Source organism: Peromyscus leucopus, chromosome 3, assembly GCF_004664715.2.
Source record: "Peromyscus leucopus breed LL Stock chromosome 3, UCI_PerLeu_2.1, whole genome shotgun sequence".
NCBI lineage: Eukaryota > Metazoa > Chordata > Mammalia > Rodentia > Cricetidae > Peromyscus > Peromyscus leucopus.
This window is the reverse complement of record NC_051065.1, coordinates 20998861-21019582: the sequence shown is the minus strand read 5'-3', so window position 1 is coordinate 21019582 and position 20722 is coordinate 20998861. Positions and strand designations below refer to the sequence as shown.

At 37.9% G+C, this 20722-nt stretch overlaps 1 protein-coding gene across 11 annotated transcripts in view; it reads left to right on the top strand.

Annotated features, from left to right (window-relative positions):
* Ppp1r9a (protein phosphatase 1 regulatory subunit 9A) overlaps positions 1-20722 on the top strand; it is a 258866-nt gene that overhangs the window by 156943 nt on the left and 81201 nt on the right. For all 11 annotated transcript variants that reach the window (XM_037203519.1, XM_028869810.2, XM_028869813.2 and 8 more), the window contains exons 5-6: positions 4909-5013; positions 17358-17493. In XM_037203519.1, the coding sequence (XP_037059414.1) occupies positions 4909-5013; positions 17358-17493 (241 nt within the window). The remainder of the gene's footprint in view (positions 1-4908; positions 5014-17357; positions 17494-20722) is intronic.

Genomic DNA, 20722 nt, shown 5'->3' with positions numbered 1-20722 from the left:
TAAGCGGGGCCCCTCCCCAGTTTATCTCTGCCTTTGCCCCAAGTGCCTTCTTTTACAAGTATTGTGTTGGGTGAGTCTTGGGAACAACAGTGTATTCCCAGTGTCATTTAGATGTGCCTGTTCAAGTTTCCAGTTCAGTCAGAAGATGGCATTATTATCTGTGCTAGCTTTCCTCCTTGACCTCCTTGCATATCTCATTCAGAATAATAATTACCCAAACTACAGAGTATTGAAGTGTGTGTTATGAAAGACTGGATGAGAAGGTTTTGACTTTTTGTTTTTTGTTTCCTACTCTGTGACAATACACATCTTAGACATGACCCTCTGGAACTAAGGAATAAGTCTTAAAGTAATTCATGGTCAAAAATCCAAGGTTTTGTACAAAATAGAGTTGAACTGAAGTCATTGAACAGAAGCAGCTGAATAAACATTTGTAGAAATAGAACAATAACAATGCTCTGTAGGAGGGTGTCAATTGTGTGCTTTTTACAATAGAACAGCATTACTGATTTACATTTAATGCTTTATAGGCTTTAAATACTTTCAAAACTTTTTTTAAAATGAGATTCCTTTCTCACATCTGCCTGGTGTCAAGAACACATTTCTAATTTGTTTTATGTCATGTTGGCGATAATCAGCGTTTGAAAGGTCCTGTTCCCCAAAGCATCCTGCTTTTCCCAGTTAGTTTCTACTTTTCTTCTCTTGTGGACTTGGGGTTGCTTGCCACCAAAGCTTGAAGACTTGAACTTGAGCTCAGCTGTCTCTGCCTGCATTCCGCTATGCTTATTATTTATTTAAGACAGGGTCTTGCTTCATTCTCCAAGCTGGTCTCAAAATCTTGTTCTCAAGCAAACCCTCCTGCCTCAGTCTCCAGAATTGCCATTGTTACTGGACTCTGCCACCACTCCCCAATCTAATTATCTTCTTGTTACACATTGCTTTGTGTCAGTAGTACAAAGGAAATTAATTTGGGAGCAGAGAAATCCCCTGTGAGACTTCTTGTCTGCATTGGAGTATCCCTGCCCAACCTTGGAAGTATTCTCTGAAGAATGAAGGCCTGGTCCCTTCTCAGAATCTGAAAGCAAGTGTGATCACTTTTTATAAGACTACATAGAAAGCAAGCAGGGGCAGTTTGTCCTCTGAAATAGTATTTGCAGGAATACTCTTTCAGCTAGATTTATTTAAAAAAGAAAACTTCTCAAACATAGTAATTTTGTCATTGGTAGGATATGAGTTTGTTACATAAAAGTTATTCACTGTTAGCCACTCACAGTAGATCAGGAAGGAATGAACAAAATTTGAAATGAAAAGAAATAATGGTTATATTATCATCTTCCAAAATTAAGTACATCTGACAAAATTTTAGGCTCCATATGAGGGAAGCTATAAAATTCTGCTGAAGGTATCAAATATGAGTCAATGAATGGAGTTACATTCCTACTTACAGGGAGGAAAAAATACTGTCAGGATGCGAATTCTCCTTAATTTTATCTCTGTATCCAGTGAAGTCTCAGGGAATAATCTCATTAAGTTAATTGATGGATGTTCTAGTTTCCCTCCATTGTTTTGATAAAATACCTGGACAAGAGCAGCTTGAGGAAGCCAGGCCTTCTTCAGACTCACAGGTCCAGAGGAACAGAGCCCTCCAGCCTGCACAAAGACATGGTACCAGGCCAGGAAGGCATGGAGGCAGGGAAAGGAAGCTGGCTGATCACATTTCAGCCTCACTGGGGGAGCAGAAAGAGAGAACAGGAAGTGGGGCCAGGATGTGAATCTCAAAGCCCACCTCCAGTGACCACTTCCCCCAGCAAGACTTTCCAAACACGGCCACCAGTTGGGGATCAGGAGTGCAAGCATGAGACTGTGAGGGGCATTTCACATTCAGACAACAACAGTGAGTGCTGATGAATGGACGATGATGTTTTACATGGAAAGAAAGAAAGAAAATTCAAAACGGCACACCCAGTAATGAAGGCTAAGAACAAAGTTTGGAAAGGGACATTATCTGACTTAAAGATTTTCTTTTAAAGCTTTAGGAATCAAGAAAATGGGGGTATTTACAAATAAATAAGTAGATCAATAGGACAAAATAGAGAACCCAGGAATAGACCTAAAGTTAGCATTGTGAACTGTTTACAGTAAAAAATCCAACTGGATCACATCTTCATAATTTCAGAGACTCTGTAATTTGTATTTATTAATACCATTCTTAGGGAGTTATTTCATTGTCACTTAATGATGGACACTTGTATTCAATCACACAGACAGTGCCGGTTGTGGTGGCACATAATTTGCTGAAGGAGGCAAAGGCAGGAGGATCATGAGTTCGAGGCCAGCCTGGGTTACACATTTTAAGCCGGACGGTGGTGGTGCGTGACTTTAATCCCAGTACTCTGAGGCAGAGGCAGCCAGATCTCTATTAGTTTCAGGCCAGCCTGGTCTAGAGAGTGAGTTCCTGGATAGGCTCCAAAGCTACACAGAGAAACCCTGTCTCAAAAAACAGAGAGAGAGAGACAGAGACAGAGACAGAGGAAGAAAGAGAGAAGGGGAGGGGCGAGGGGAAGAGAGAACGGACAGCTTCAGTTTGCAACCTTAGCCACACATGAAGTCCTCAGAGGAACACAACACACATCCAGCAGTATTTCTGTGAAGTCTGATTTCCCTTTAGGAGTCATGAAATGCTTGTGAAATGATTTGAACTCGTAAATTCAGAAGAGAATTCAAAGGGTAGTGAGGCAGGTTCTTCCGCTGTCCCTGAGGGCCATGGAGCCCCTTAACCCCTGCAGAGCTCTCCATGGCAAGAGGGCAAGAGCCTGCTCCCTCTTATTATCAGTGAGGGTCCCCAGCCAGGGCTGCTGCTGCCACTACCATGATCATCATCGTCTTAGGTCTAGAACCAGAATGGCAAAAACGGGGGTGGGGGAGTACAACAAAATACAGAAGGAGAAACATCAAAAGAAAGAAAAATAAACTGCTGGCAGACTTGGATGGCAACAAATAATATTTCTGTTGTCTCTGAAACTCACAATGACTCTGAGATGGGGTGGGAGCCGCTCACAATGACTCTGAGATGGGGTGGGAGCCGCTCACAATGACTCTGAGATGGGATGGGAGTGGCCTTTGAGCGCTGAGGTGTCTTTCTGCAGCGCCGTGCTGTGACTGGCTTTGGAAGCCCACATGGTCACTTGGATGGGTCCTTCAGAAGGTGATGTTCAAATACAGGTGACCCCTAAAGAACTTAAAAGATGACTTTCATGAACATAAAATAAAGAGATCAAGGATTTTATTCGGCTGCCTAATCATTTCCAAAAGTAGTAAGAAAATTAATCTGATTAAAAGAGTATTTGGGGAACTGGGTTTCCTAGCAAGGGGTAGAGCCCACTGGCGGAGAGCTTGCCTGCGAACCTTGGGTTCCATCCTTAGCACACCCACTTCCTTTGCCTTCTCTAAGGAACAAGGTAGGTAAGTAATGTCAGAATAATAAAGCTTGGTTAGCTCTGAAACTCCATGATTGACAACCTCTAAAAGATCTGAAAACACCAAGGATTCTATGACTCCCGTATGTTTGTTTAATTTCTACTGTGATTGAAACTCTTTGAGTCAAGTGTATACCCTGGAAGGACTCGTGTGTTTAAAAAAGCATATAGCAGATTGATTATTTACAGCTGTGTTTATAATAGCCAAATTTAAAAATGATGCATGTCCATCTAGAGAAAGTAGATGCACAAAAGATACTATGATATAGTTGTCAAAACGAATTAGCTAAAATTACAACCATGGTTGCCAGAGGAAAAAAATCTTAAATTTAATTTTGAGTGAGAAAAGTAAGTAATAAGATGAGAAGTATACTTATATGCATTCATTGGCATCTATTGCTAAACACACAAAAAATAGTATGTGGACATCTCTACTGAAGAAATAAAGGCAAGAAGATTATAAGAAAACAGCTAAGGGGCTTCCCCTGTTCTGTAATACATTATAAAAAAAACTATGATTCAAGTATTGCACAGTGCTCAGATTTGATAAAGCTGGAAATTGGGTGCTTGAGTGTATGTTATCAATTTCATACCACATTATTCCATGCCCACAGTATTCCTTATGAGGAATAAAACATGATGTATGTAAAACATGTGTACATTTGGAAGTACTTCACATTTATCAATATTAATGTAATAGGCATCTCAGAAACATACATACATAAACATCTATCTTTGAGTATATATAAGCACACATGCACACATGTGAGCATTGTATATCTGAAGCACTGAGGCACTTCCTGATGTTGTCCCTGAGGGAGGAGAGCAGCATCAGGGATTATGCTCCGAGGGTACTGCAGCAGTATCAGTTACCTTTAATTAGGCACAACACGTGCTAGAGATCTGCCATGCATTATAGTTATATTTTTTAAGAATATGTGTGATAAGGTGAATCCTTTCAATATTACTTTTCTAGCTCCCAGTGGTATTTTTATTTTTTTGTAATGTCTGCATCTGTACACACATTTATATATTTATGTGGGTGTGTGTACGTGTATATGCACATGAGTGTAGATGCAAAGAGAATAATTTCAAGTTTCATTCCTCGGGTGCTGTCTACATTTTCTTGAGTATCTCTTTGGCCTTGAATTAGTTACACATGCTTGGCTGGCTGGCCAGCCAGCCGCAGGGATCCACTGTGGACATTTTCACGCAGTTTCTGGGTGTCAAGTTCAGCCTTGTACCAACTGAGCTGTCTCTGCAATCTTCAAAAGATATTAAGTATCTTTGAAGATATTTTACTACAATCTGGAGCCTATTGTGCATAAGATAAGTTTGGAGTCAGCAAGTGTTTGGTCAAGTTACTTTCTTGGAAAGGGCAGCACGTTAACAGAGGAATTCACTGTGGGTGCTATTTTCTCTTTTTCTCCAGGATCCAAGTCAATGACCAGATTGTGGAAGTGGATGGAATCAGCTTGGTGGGGGTCACACAGAATTTTGCAGCAACTGTTCTGCGAAATACCAAGGGCAATGTCAGGTAAATCTGAGGCTTTCTAATGAGCAGCTTGGTAACTTCGTACTTTTATGGATGGCAATTTCCCCATAAATATTTATAATTACACTGAATATTTTGTCTGAATACTAAAGCAGTGTGAACACCACTGTTGCTAAGCTGTATAGTGCAACTTATTGTTAACACAGTAGAATTGCCATGGCGATGGACTTCCTAGTCACCACCTCAGTCAATATTAATTTTCTTCTCAATTCCTTTTAACAAAACCAGCTTTGGAACAATTGAAACTGAAATGATGTTCACACACCAGTGGCATGCATTATTAGACAAGTAGGCCGATTGATTTGAGGCAGTGTATTTAAAAAAATCTGTTTATTGTTTTAAAGAGTCAGCCAGGATCTATCTCAAATGAATTGTATCTCTTCTAACGTGATAAGACAAAGGGTACAATCTTCAGACTTTGGAATTTACATCTAGAGCTCTGGTTGTGATAATTATGACTCTTAAATAAGAAGCCATCTTATCCAACTCTGGTTGAACTTTGAAATCAGTTTTATTTGACTGATGTTTACTTTTTTTGAAAGCACTCTAAATGTATTGTAGTTTGCCAAAATCTTATAAATGAACACTTTAAGGAGATACTATTTAGTGAGTGTAACTGAACTGCCAGTCATTCTGAAAACACTGCTGAGGTGACATCACTGGAAAGAGGACAGCAGTGCCCTCATGCAGCATATTTGATGTTCTTTATAAGCACCAGTTCCAGCTTTCAGCTTTGTCAGTGGGAGAGCACCATGTGATGCTGAAAGGATGCCTTGAGAAGTACAATCTAGACAAACGCGTGAGTGGGGTCTGGTGTTCCTCCTCACAGGCCTCAGTAAGGCAGGAAAAATAATGTGAAGGGTGCCAAGACACCCCTGTGATGATGCTCTCTACTCTTCACATTGCTGTGTGGCATGCACACATCACTTCCCCCACGTGGTCCAAGACTCGTTGGGGAGCTGCTCACCAGACACCAAGACAAACTCAAAGACTAAACAGTATGCACACTCAACTTCTAAGAACACGGTTGGAAAAATTTGAAAAGAGTAGATGACACATATTCTGTTTCCTTTCTCCCTGTTTTCCAGGTCATTTGTGTTCATATTTCAATACTTGGAAAACTGGGAAGTGTCTTCTTAAGTAGGTTCTCTCATTTCACTCTCTCCCCATTTCATTCCATCCTAATTATATCTCTAGTAGAAGAACATAATTACATTTTTCAAAATATGAAAGTGCTGTTATGGAAAAAGGAATTGATCTTTTATGTATCTCAAGTACAGATCAATACAGAGGAGTAGAAATAATCACAGATCCACCACACCCATCTCCTCTTTGAACACTTGCAGTGGCCCTCCACTCTGTGTGGAAGCTCTTGGGCCTGTTGCTGACGGTCCCATCTGGCGGTGCTTCTCGCCTCTTGTGTTTCCATGCTCTCCTCTGGTTCCTCAGCCACCATCGTCCTTCAGACACGACTCATGTGATTGTTTCTGAACCCTCTTGCCTTCACTGCTTTCTGTTTCAAATGCTGTCTTCTATCCAGAAGTACTGTGTCTTAAACAGGTCTCAGCTCCTGTGCCCTCCAGAAGTCCACCCTGACCTCACGTGGCCTACCTGATGGCAGCCATCTTCACACCATTGTTTTGCCTTGAGGTGACAGAGAATTCTGATTGCACCATTGACTTTGCAAAAAATCTTGGTACACACATGGTACTTTCAGCCTCCTTTATTCCTCCCACATTATTTAACCAGGATCTGAATTTGCTAAAGTTATGTAACCCAGAGTCTCAATTAGTTGACTGTAAGAGAAAGTGCTTTCATGATCTTAACTTTGTAAGAATAATATTCAAATCTTCCAAATACATTTATAAGTGGTTCTACATGAAATACTAATTAAAAACTAGACCTGAATTTTTCATAAAAATAAGATGCTCATGTGTGTGTTTATATATATGAACATGAATGGATGAACATTTTGTTTTGCTTTATTTGTTTTATTAATTCTTTGCGAGACTGGGTCTTGCTGTATAGCCCTGGCAGGCCTAGAACTTGTTATGGAGGCAATGCTAGCTTGTAACTTGAAGCAGTCCTCCAGCTTAGGGTCTGGAGTCACATGCCACCAGCATGATGAAGGAGCTATTAAGAATATATGAGTAGTCAACAATTGCTGGCGTGAGAAAGATTAAGACCAACAGAGATTTTAGGAGACAAATTAATGGGGACTTGACTTCATAAAGTAATTTCCACTAATGCTAAGTACAATCTAGCATTTTGTAGATTACCACTTTAATGTTTACATGCATATATATTTAAGCCTGTGACATCAGAACCCTTAGAGATGTGCTATTTCCGACTAGGATGTAGACATTCTGAGAAGTATCTATTAGGGTTACATCTGGTAAATAATAGGTAGTTTGTATGTTAGGCAACTTTTTAAAAATGGATTTTACTTTTTTAACATTGAAATGTGATATAGAAAAAAATTTTATAATTAATACTGCATTGGATTCACAATTCACTTCAATGAAATAGTGTTCATAATTAAGTTTAAATACTTCAAGTCTTGCTTTTAAAAGTCAACACACTCATATAAATGATTTTTTACAGATATATTTTATGTGTAGTTTTTCGCTATTTATAAATATATATAAATTTACATTAACCTAACCCAAACATGGAAAAAAGAGTATGTAAGAGTATGTAGTGAATAAGAGCCAGAGACTTGGTGTGTCCTCAAGCCCTCAAGCCTTACTGGAAGTGACTTGTGATCAGTTGGCCTGGCGGGGGGTGGGGGGGATATAAAATTTGCAAAGCTCTCGAAAAGCATTATATGATCATAAACCACTGCCAGGATGCTTAAGTGTCAGGTCTGTGCCTCTGTTTTTAGTATTAAAATACATAATATTTAGGCTTTTATATAAAATAAGTACTTGTTTAAAATATTTAGTAAAGGAATTGTTTATAAGAAGTATTGGCGGTAAACTGGCACAGCTTTCCCAGTTTTACACTTTAAGCTTAGATGTACATTAAGGTTTAAAATTTTAATATTACTTGTGTGCCATTTTTGACTAGAGATCATTCTAATTAGAACTTGTTTCTGAAAGCCAGGCATTTATAAACTATCATTTTCCACTTATCCTCTCATGTTATTCACACAGAATGTCTAGGATATTTGCAATTTTAGCCTAGCTAATTGTAAAGTCAATATTAGGGTTGTTTATATTTTGACAGCTCACCAAAAAATTTAATAAAGGAATCAAAAGAATCCCGTGTATTGTAGACATGTAAATGCCAATAAGTAGAACATGCACATTGGTTGGCTTCATAATAGATGACAATAAAAATAACTTGTTTATTTGCCTATGTTTATTATATGTGTGTATATATATATATATATATATATATATATGCCTAAGGGAATAGACAATCCCCATTCAAACTTGATGATGACTTTTTAGAAACACTAAAAGAGACCATGCTGAAGACCCTAGACACTAGCTGTAGACATTAGCATATCATGACTGTAGTGGTTTGAATAAGGATAGTCGCCATAGGCTCATATATTTGAATGCTTGGTTATTAGGGAGTGGCACTACTTCAGAGGGATTAGGAGGTGTGGCCTTGTTGTAGTGGGTGTGGCCTTGTTGGAGGAAGTGTGTCACTGAGGGGGTGGGCTTTCAGGTTTCAAGAGAACAAGCCAGTTCCTGTGCCTTTCCCTTCCTGAGGAAGATGCCTACGGCATCTGGATATAGACCTCTCAGCTCCTTCTCCAGGACTATGTCTGCCTGTGTGCTGCCATGATTGCAAGCCTTAATTAAATGCTTTCCTTTATAAGAATTACCATGGTCGCCGGGTGGTGGTGGCGCACGCCTTTAATCCCAGCACTTGGGAAGCAGTGGCAGGTGGATCTCTGTGAGTTTGAGGCCAGCCTGGGCTACAGAGTGAGTTCCAGGAAAGGTGCAAAGCTACACAGAGAAAGCCTGTCTCGGAGAAACAAAAAAAGAATTACCATGGTCATGGTGTCTCTTCACAACAATAGAACACTAAAACAACTGCAATTGCTCAATCATGAAAATTCTCAATTTTTAATTCATTTTATTTAAATTTTAATAACCTGCTTTATTCTTTACCATTAAAAATCAATGCAACTTTCAGTGAATGGTGAAGTAAAAAAAATACAAGAAATGTTAAGAGAATTTTTTTTTTCCTCTTAAACTTGAGGTTTGTAAGCAGGCCAGTTTGCTAACACATATACTGTCACTTCCGCTGGAAATAATGTAGATGATGTAAATGAGCTGTACAAGAACATCAGTTGATGGAGAAATGTGTGGAGAAAACTTAGTGGCTTAGTTATTATGTATTTGAATGTTTTAAAATTCAGTTGAAATTGATCCTGAAAACTGGAGTTCCAGTTCAACGGGAATGTTAGCCATGTAGTCCCTACCCCTGCAAAAGATGAATAAGCTAATTGTGTGATACATATTTTGTATATAACTAGTAAACAGAAACAAAAATCTTCTGAGCATCCTTTTAAAAATAAGTTTTATCATAAAAAAATGGAAAAAATACCACACACCAAAATTAACCATAGCCTGTCTGTACATCTTTAATGACCTATATGGTTAGAATAGAAATTCAAAACATAAGCCACAGAGCTTCACATTGCATTTTACACTTTCACTATCAAATATGTTTTTAGGTACTTATCCACCACCCAAAACAATAACAAAAATAATCCATGACAATTAGAACTAGAAAAACACTTAGCTTTATGCCAGCTTTCTTTACTCATGTCCATGACCTGCATTCAGCCCTTTCCCTAATATTTAACTCCTTTCAGCGAATTATTTTATGCTTTTATTGTGCTTAACTCAAAATTGTTTTTATAACTATGATTAACTAGGGAAGAGTTAGGATGGGATCGCAGTAAACATGAAAATACATTCAAATACATGGAATAATGGTGCGTAATCTGCATGAAGAGCAACAGTAAACAGTTACCAGGTGTTCTCTGAGCACCAAAGGCTTGACATTTCTGTATGGATTTTTATAATATTTATTGTACTTATTGTGCTCATTTTATAAATATAAAACTAATACTTAGAAATACTGACATATCCAAAGTCACAGAACCAATGTGGCTTCTATACTTTGGTGGAATTTTATTATCAAAACCATTTTTTTCTTTTCTAGATGCTTTTATTACTTAAAATGTGCTATTTCAAAATATCTATGCTCGTACTCCATAACTGAAATAAACATGCTAAATTTTACATTTCCTGTTGAATTCTGTATTTGGTAGATTGTATATATAATCTACTCTTATGTATTTATGAACTTAGTTTAGCCTAGGCCAAATGTAGAAATGTATAGAAAGGTGATTTGAATGTTACATTTTTAACAAGTTCTCTTGATTTTCATGCATCTCAGTCCTGTCTTGTGTGAGCTATATTTTATTCTTGCTCGCTCTCCAAGATGCATGAGTTCAGACACTAATTTTCACATGAGAAAGATGAGGCAGAAAGAGAGAGTAGGTTCTTTCCACTTCTGCATGTTTTAACACTGAGTCATACTTAAAAGGATGGTGTTCTATTACAACAGATCTATAACATGCTTCATACTAGACTTTAAAGATGCATGTAGCCACAGTCTTCTACCATGGCTCAGAAAAGCTGCCTAGACGAACAGGCATGTGTACATTAGCATGTTAGAAGTGAAACCAGTTTATGAGATCTGTTATCTGTCTTATAGGCAATTCCAAATCATTTCTATTTCATTAAACTGTGAGATGATTTTTCATCTAAACTAGCATTGGACAAATAGTACATTGTGTTAAATTATGTAAGTGAGTTCAGAAAGCTCTGATATTAAGCAAAAGTGCCCTTATGATTTAAAATGCTGATTTCTTATGAAGTATTGGGTGGTCTTTATTTACTGTTAAATTTTGATCAAATGTGACTCATTTATATTAGCTTTATCATAAATAATTCTGGCTTTAGAAATAGTGGTGATTTTTTAAGATGGAAACATATCATGTTAGAGTTTTCAATTATATTTTGTGATTACATAATTTATTACTACAATATATATTATGTTATTGTTTAGGCTTTTGTTATTTTTATAATTTTCCAAGTAAAATACCTCACAAGATTTTATCAAGACCTTCATTCATCTTTAGAGTTAACAACAACATATTCAAATGTTCGACCAGAAGACAAGTTTCAAATCTTATTTTCTCTGTCAAGTTCATTGAGCAAACTTTCTGAGAAAGCATTTTTTTTCATTTTCAGTAAACTTTCTTACTCCTCAAGATCTGAACATATAATTTCCAGATGAAGGTAAAGAATTTTTAGCTTAAATGACCAGTACAAATGAGGGAAAATTTCATAAGGCCCTACCTCTAGGTAAGGAGCTGTAGGCAGCCAGTAGCTGCTGAGGAAGTGATAATCAGTTTTCTATAGGGACAAGACACCTAATGGGTTTTCCAAGTGTATATGGCCAATGCTAATTTGACTCAGTAGACATAGTTTTTTTGTTTGTTTGTTTCTTTGTGTGTCTGTGTATGTACTGTGTATTAAACAATAAAAATAAAAGAGATCATGAATTCAAGAGGAGTCTGGGTGGTAGGGGAGGAGTTGAAGAGAAGGAGGGGGAGAAATTACATAAATACAGTGTTTTTATACATCAAATTATATACAAATTAACATTAAAATGGATGGGCTAAATGAATTTGAATTCTATTCTTTACTTTGAGCTTGCATAATGTTTTTAATTAGTATGTGTTTTGTTTATTACTCTGTTACTTTATAGCACTTTAAGCCTAACTAAGTGATCTATTTAAAAACACAAAAAATATGTGCATGGTGGTGCACACCTCTAATCTCAGCACTTAGGAGGTAGAGGCAGGATGCTCGTTGTGAGTTTGAGGCCAGCCTAGTCTATATAGTGAGCTCCAAGCCAGTCAGAGCTGGATAGTGAGACCCTGTCTCAAAAATGGACGAACAAACAACAACAATACACGAAAAGGGCTGGAGAGATGGCTAAGTGGCTAAGAACTATAGTTGGCTTTTTCTTTGGGCTGCCAGCCAGTTCCCACATAAAGACATGGAGACTAATTATAATTATGAATGCTTGGCCTTAGCCTGTGCTTGTCCCTCTAGCTCTTTTAACTTAATCTAACTTGTTTCTATTCATCTACATTTTGCCTCAGAGCTTTCTACCTTTCTTTCATTCTGTATGTCCTCCTTTCCTGATTCCTCCATGTCTGTCTGTCTGGCCCCGGTGTCTCCCTGGCATCTCCTTTTCTTTCTTCTCTGAGCCTAAATTCCTCCTCCTGCTTACTCTTCCAACCTGGAAGCTCCATCTATACCTCCTCCCTTGCTATTGGCCATTCAGCTTTTTATTAGACTAGTCAGGTGCCTTAGGCAAGAAAGGTAAAACACCAACACATCCTTACATAATTAAACAAATGCAACACAACTTTACATAGTTCAACAAATATTCCACAACATAAACACATGCAGTCCATCTTTACATAGTTACACAACTTCAACACATCTTTGCATAGTTAAATATTCTGCAACATTTCCGCCTTTTTGTATAAATAAAAAGAAAGGCTTTAGCTTTAACATATTAATACTACCTACAATAAGAATAATTATAAAATAAGAATTACATTTACAATATCCAGTCCATTTGCATTTGGAAAATTCAGAGAAAATACTCCATTATGTATCCTACCTTGGTGAATCTAAAGTTGTGTACCTAATTTGCTTTCTATCTTAACTTTTATTACCAACACAAAATTATCTTTTTAGACCTTAAAATATTTTCTTAGATAAACAATTTAAGCTTTTATGTTCCTCAGCCTTATAAATTACATCTCTAAAGTACATTTCTTTTCTGAATTTAGTAATAAGGAAAACTATAACTATCTCATCTTCAACTCCATCAGAGACCTGAGAAAGATATAATATTACTGGAGTAAATAGGAAGTGCAGAGCAAATAGCTTCCAAAACTATAGACATGGTGGAAGCAGCTGGCTGCTTGGACAGTCACCCAAGGTTCCTCTGCCCCATTGGAGCATCCGTCTTTGGCCTACAGGCCTAAGCTATCTGATAGACTTTTCTGTGGAGCAGGAATTGTGAGGGACCGTCCCACCTTGTATTGGCCAAGCTCCACAGTCCTTTTCCTTGTGTCACTGCCCCCCCCCCCACCGTTGGACACCACTTGTAGTTGGCTTTTTCTTTTCCACCAACCAGCTCCCAAATAAAGACATGGAGACTTATTATTAATTATGGATGCTCAGTCTTAGCTTAGACTTGTCCCTCTAGTTCTTTTAACTTAATTTAACCTCTTTCTATTCATCTACATTTTGCCTCAGAGCTTTTTGCCTTTCTTTCATTCTGCTTTTCTCCATGTCTGGGTCGCTGGTCCCTGTGTCTCCCTGTTGTCTCCTTTTCTTTTTTCTTCCCAAGCCTAAATTCCTCCTACTTCCTCTTCCTGCCTGGAAGTTCCGCCTATACCTCCTCTCTTACTATTGGCCATTCAGCTTTTTATTAGACCAGTCAGGTGCCTTAGGCAGACAAGGTAAAACAGCAACACATCCTTATATAATTAAACAAATGCAGCACATCTTTGCATAGTTAAATATTCCACAACAAAGAGTAATTGATGCTCTTCCAGAGGACTGGGGTTTACTTCTCAGCATCCACGTGATGACTTATAACCACCCATAACTACAGTTCCACGGAATCTGATCTTCTAGCTCCTGTGGGCAACAGACACATACACAGTGCACAGACATATATGCAGAAATAACATTCAAACACATAAAATAAACCAATCTTTTTAAAACACACATAAAAGGCCAGGCTAGGTTTGTCTAAAACAGCTGTTCTAGGACATGAGGGTTTTAAATTTTTCTTTATATGTGTAATATGAGACACAATTTCTGATAAACATATTTATCAAAACATAATGAATTCAATTATCAAGATTAATCTAACGCACTGAAGACTTTAAGTATCTTATCGTAGAGACTATAATAACTTTAGTTACATCATCCTGTGCATCTCTCAGCAATTCAGAGTTCTCATTTTAGAATAGGAAACAAGGGCTGGAAAAATGTCTCAGCAGTTAAGAGCACTGACTGTCCTTCCAGAGGTCCTGAGTTCAATTCCTAGCAACCACATGGTGGCTCACAACCATCTGTAATGAGATCTGGTGCCCTCTTCTGGCTTGCAGAAATACATGCAAGCAGAACACTGTAAACATAATAAATAAATAAATACTTTAAAATAATAATAATAAATCTAAACAAAAAGAAGAGGAAACAATGCAAAGATGGCGTCAGCCCTTTCTAGTATGTGCGGTTGGACACAGAAGAGGGAGGGAGGAAGGCACAATGTGTTTCTCGATGGTGGACACACTCTGATTTTAAAATGCTAAGGTATCCACAGAACGCTCATCGAAATAGTAATTGACTTTAGCTGGATTAGAGAAGACAAGGCCAGGATTTATGATTCAATTGCATTTCAGAATTCTAAAATTTAAAAAATAATATCACACTTACCACAGAAAACACAAACTATTTGGAGATAAAACAAAAATTTCTGAAGGCCTGTGATCTGAGAAAGTAATGATTATAGATTGAGATGTCCCATGTTTATGGATCAGATAAGCTCATATTGTCAAGATGCCTTTTCAAAGCAATTCCAGATGAAACCTGGTGTGCTTTCTTGGAGAAAGTGGCCAGCTGATTATAAAGTCTACATGCAAATGCAGAGGAAAGACATGCAGAGGTCAAGAACTCATCATCTAGTTTCAAGATTTACTATATGATAGTCATAGAAGTGTTGTATTGGTGGAATTGTAAACACATCTCAGTGGAACAGACTGCAAAGTCCAAAATCATCCCACAAACATAGAATTAACTAATTTGCCACAGTGTAGTCAAGTAATTCAGTGTCTGAAAGGAATAGACTTTAACAAATGGTGTTGAAATCACCAGCTGTTTGGAAAGAAAGAAACCACCCCTTGTAACACTTTATGCCTAAAAATTAAATTTAACTTTAAGAAGGAAAAATGATTTAATAAGAAAGAAGGGGGGGAAATTTAGGAATTAGAATTCATTGAAAGATATCATATTTTTTGTGTGTGATTCAACAGTTTATCATTAAAATCTACACAGTATGCCATTAGCAGGTGTATATCTATTATTGTGTTGACAAATAGATGCTGAAAAGATTTAATAACTCCATCACATAGTAAGTGTGAGTTCATCTCCACATGATTTTGTAGATGGTCATCTGTTGAAGCAGAAATACTGATGATAGTTTTTTTTAAAAAAATCAGAGATATAATTTGCAAAGCTGAGATGGGACAGCATAAACTGGTAGAGTATAGTAGATTAAACACAGAAATATATAGATGTACATTTTGTGTATATATACATATCTGCAAGATACATAGACAAGAATATGTACCAAAACATATTAACAGTCATTTTTTTTTACCAAAATCATAAAAATAAACAACTCAATTTTTGAAAGTGGACAAAACTTTTGAAAAAAATTTTCCATAAAAGAATTATGAATGGTAAAATGTGAATGATTATATCATTGTCCTGAGAGCATTGATACCAGCAGATAAAGCACGAAAATGGCTGATGCTTTAAAGCACTGCTGCCCCGGCTGTTGGTGAAGCTGTGCAGCAGGTATGGATCTCGTGCATTGTGAAGAGACAATGGAATGTCCCCACTTCTTTAGAAGACAAGTTGGCAACTCTGTGAAAATTTACACATGCGTTTACCGTCTGACTCAACTTCATTATTAATTATTAGTTAAAGGAGAATGAAAACATGTCTATAAAGGCCCACATTAAAATGTTGATAGTAACTTGATGTATAATATCTAAAATCCTCCTAAATTTTAGAACCCTCAATAGAAGAACACATCTGCCAAATGTATATCCCATTCACTGGACACGCAGTTCCATTAAGTGAAACTACAGAAGATTAGTGTGGAACCAGAGTGATGAGATTTTCTAGAAAGCAATGTGAGGAAATGCTTTGGTTGGTAGAGGATCCCATATTTTCATTGATATAGTGATCACAGGCCTATGTGCTTGTCATTCTTAGTGAACCAAACATTGAAAATAGATGTGTCTTACTGAATATGAATTTTACTTAACAAAGAAAATCTATAGGATCTTTTTTATACTTAACTCCCAAATGTTGTTGAGATAATGAACATCTGAACTTAATTCCAAGCCAAGTCTTGTTTGATACTATGTGAAAGTGCTTTGGAAAGGCAATAACTAGAAACAGCTAAGAACAAAAAAAAAAAAAAATTGGTCTTCAGTGTCCTTATGCAAAAAATGGTGATCCATGTGGTTTAAGATTGAATGAAACATCCTATAGTCAAGGGGTATTTATCAATTAAGTGTAAAAAGGAGTAAGCATCACATTTAAAATAATGATGCTAAGTGATATTTAGAAACCATATAGCGTAGACATTATTTTCATTTTGGAAAAATAGAATCATATATTAATGTGAAAGGATATACCATGTTAAATAAAACATATTATACTGACAAGGGCTGATCATAAATGATGTGGCTTACAGAAAGTTAGTGTTTTTCCAGTTAATTTCTTTTAATTTAGCATCTTATACAAATTCATATCAACAGATGTTTTCCCATTGTTTCTTGAACCATGGTCTTTCTAACATCTTCACACACACACACACACACACACACACACACACACACACACACACACACACCCCTTGGGTTAGTATACCACCTTTTTCTATAATTTTTCTCTTTAAATCAGATTACAACAAAACCCCTCTATTTCTCCTCCTTGTCACCAAAGTCTTAGTAATTCAGCAAAAGTCAGTGTCCCTTCACAAGCCACCCAGTGCGAGGGTCTCCTGCAAAATGTTTTCCAAGCAGTTTTTGCAATATTATGGGACATTTTATAGAAATGTTTTAGATCCTCAGGTCCAGGAGACAATGTGCTAGCCTCCATTTCTTAAGTCATCAAAATGTGTCAAGTACTGCAGGAGAGACTGCATCTGTGATGACTTTCATGAGAGTGTTAATTCTTTGTGGATGGTCCTCTATTTTCACCTTTCTTTTTCTTAGCTTAGCTGTGTGTGGAACGTCGCTTCCCTAGCTGAGTAAACCTGTCATCTCTTAGCTATATGAAGTACATGGGTCATAGTACTTTTTAGTCGAAATAGACTTTGCTCTGGCTTGAGTGTGGCCACTCTCCTTAGCTGGCTAATTGTGACTGTATTACCCTCTGTTAACCTTTCCACAGGTTCGTTATTGGGCGAGAAAAACCAGGCCAAGTGAGTGAGGTTGCCCAGTTGATAAGCCAGACCCTGGAACAGGAGAGGCGCCAGAGGGAGCTGCTCGAGCGCCACTATGCCCAGTACGATGCTGATGATGATGAGGTAGGGACCACAACTGTTTCTTCCTGAACTTCTCACCATGGTGCTCCGGCATCACAGGCTCTTTGCAGTTTCCTAAGGATGTGGTCTACACTGAGCTGAAATATGACCTCTTGGGAAAGAAATACCACTTGTACCTGATATTCTCTTATAAATTGATTCATGGTATCTGGAACACTGTGCAAGCAAATCAGTCTTAACTTTTAACACACCATTGAAAAGCAATTCATAGAAACAAGCAGAACCCATATAAATTATGGCTGTCTGTAATATTGGAATTAGATGGTTTTTCTTTCTGCTTTATATGTTTTCGATCGTTTCCAAATGTTCTAAAATAGTATGTAATACTTTTTTTCCTTTGGAAGAACCAGTAAAACATTTAAACGAACACACACACACACACACACACACACACACACACAGAGAGAGAGAGAGAGAGAGAGAGAGAGAGAGAGAGAGAGAGAGAGAGAGAGAGAAGCACCGGAGATGACTGAGGTTCTCCAGAGGCTCCCCCTTACCCCAGGAAGAGAAAGTTTTTTGGATGTGCTCAGAGGGATCTGTGCTAACATAACACAGAGCAGAGCATTTTCACTAGTCCATGTCCCATGGCACAGGTACATATTGGAATGATCTTACATCCTGAGCTCTGCAGAAGATCAAGTAAATGAGTCAACACTAACCCCCCAGTGAACACAGCTCTCCGGAACCTTTGTGTGCTGTAATGAGACACAGACGCTGGCCTGTTTCTAATGTCAATGCCAAGTGCACACTGATGGGCTGGGACAACACACTTATTACAAACACATTCAAGTATGCGCATGTTTCATATTGGCGTGTCAAAAGATTCATCAACAGTTTAGTTGTAGTATTTCATACTTCATAAACGTGTAAATGCTCAGATAAAATAAATATTCTTTATGTCAGCTGACATCGCACAGTGAGATTTCAGACCTTTAACTTGTGCACATCTGAATATGTTATTTATCCAGACTATGTTTTTGCTTTCATCTAGGACACAGAAAGAGATCAATGAGTGGACATTGAGGTCTTTTTCATGTATATTTAATTTACCATGTCTTAACCTGAATGTATATTAAATTTTCATGTGTTTGTGGTATAATGAGAGCACATTCTCCCTTTGTTATATTACAGAATTGCAGGTTGCATATCAATTAATATTTTGTTTTGTTCTATTTTTGTTTGTTTCTTGAGACAGGTTCTCACTATGTGCAAGCTGGCCCAGGTTGTCTTTGAACTCATAGCAACCTTTTCCTCTCATTTTCCCTGCTTCTGGGATTACAAGTGTGAGCCACCATACTTGGCATCAATTAAGTTTCGATCAAAGAAAAATATAGTGGAGACATTGTCCATGACTAAAATTGTCTCTTAGAGTTATGTCCTCCATTTCATTTTGCACTTGTGGAGTATTTTTGGCAAAAATTTTCTTATTGTACTGGAATACCAAGTCTAAAAACATATTATCTAAGATTTTGAAACTAAACACAAGATCTCCTCAAATATTTGGCCTAGTTTTCAATTCCCTACTCTAGTGTTTTATGCTTTATTAGAGGCATCTAGGCTGTAAGCCTGCTGTAGGATTGGAGAGTCGTTTTCCACAGGTTTAGATTTTTTCCTCTCTACTCTGATAAAAGAGTTTTTGTACCTGAAAGTCTGAGGACTATGGAGACATCAGGTGGTGGAGAAAGAAGAGGCCCAATAAGGCTGGGTGCCTCTGTGTCCTTGGCTCTACAGGGGTTGGACTGCATCTCAGAACTCCTGCTAGTGGCTAAAGGTCCGCACTCAGTGATCATCCCACGAGGCCTGGGTGTGGGAGCCCGCAGAGCAGCCCAGCCCTGGGGAAGCACAGGCAGGAGACCTGAAGAGCTTGAGTCAAAGTCTGCCTGATAAGGTGCTGATTTTGTTTTGTTTCCCTGTGTTTAACTAAAAAGACTAAGTCTCCAAGAAAGAGAGGGGCACTAAGATAATCCAGTCATTTTAAAGCTCCTCCAGTAAAAGTTGTGTATCTGAGATCATGTTTCTTCCAGGTACTTTGAGGAACTGGTTGATCACATTTAGCCCCCTGAAAGTTTCAACATGAGCTTCTAAAGTCTGTCTGTCTCTCTTTCTCTCTGTCTCTCTCTGTCTCTGTCTCTCTCTCTCTCTCTGTGTGTGTGTGTGTGTGTCTGTCTCTCTGTCTCTGTCTCTCTCTCTCTCCCCCCTTCCTCCCCCCTTCCCATGTGTGTGTGTGTGTGTGTGTGTGTGTGTGTGTGTGTGTGTGTGTGTGTAAGAGGCAGAGAGAGGGAAGGAGGGAGGAGAGGAGGAAGGAGGGAAGACAGAGAAGAGGGAAAAAGAAAGGGGGGAGATGGAAAATGATTTTCTCCTAATTTTATAGTTTGAATAAATGAAAGAATCTGCTGAACAGTTATACTTAGGAACATGTCTCATACCAAGTTTCTGCTTGGTGTGTGGATTTTATTTACATATTTATTTGAGAAAAGCAAATAGAGTTCATTGGCACTTGAGCATGTGTTTTTTGGGGAAAAGAGTGAGTAAAACTGTGATCATAAACTTTTCTAGGAGTCAGTCTCACTGAACCTTCAAAGCCCTAGAGAGATATTTTTCCCTTTACAAATCCAGTAACCAAGGTTTTTTTTCTCACTGTTCAGCTAGTGGTTAGCAGATTTCAGACCCGTGCTCTCTCCCTCCCCACAATGCACTGGGCTATTTTTGAGTGGAGCACACAGGACACCCCTCATGGCTCTGTCTCTATTCAGACACAGAATAACTGGGCAACAAAAGGTGTTAAGAGGATTCTTGTTTTGAGTGATGGCGTTTCTTGTCATTCTTCAGGTCTGTGAGCCTTTGTTCTGTGCTTCTAATAATAGGGACATTGAAAACTTGCTTTACTGTAGGCAGCAATGTATAAGTGTCATCTACATAGTGTCTAAAGAGAAGATTAATTGATACAGAAATGTTTTACAAAAAGGATTGAGTTGAATGTTCTCTTCCTTTTATGAGTTGTAACTGTCGAATTCCGAAGCTGGCTACTGTGTTAATGCAAGTAACACTGACTTCCTTGAAGTCAGACTTCCTTTGTGCATTCCTTACAGTGTTCTCCTTTCTCAGTGTTCCACAGTGCCTTCCCACAGCAGGCTCAGGCAAAAGCAGCCATTAATTTTCAGTTCACAGGAGAGATGAAAGCTGTACAAACAATGAAAATTTACTCCACTGT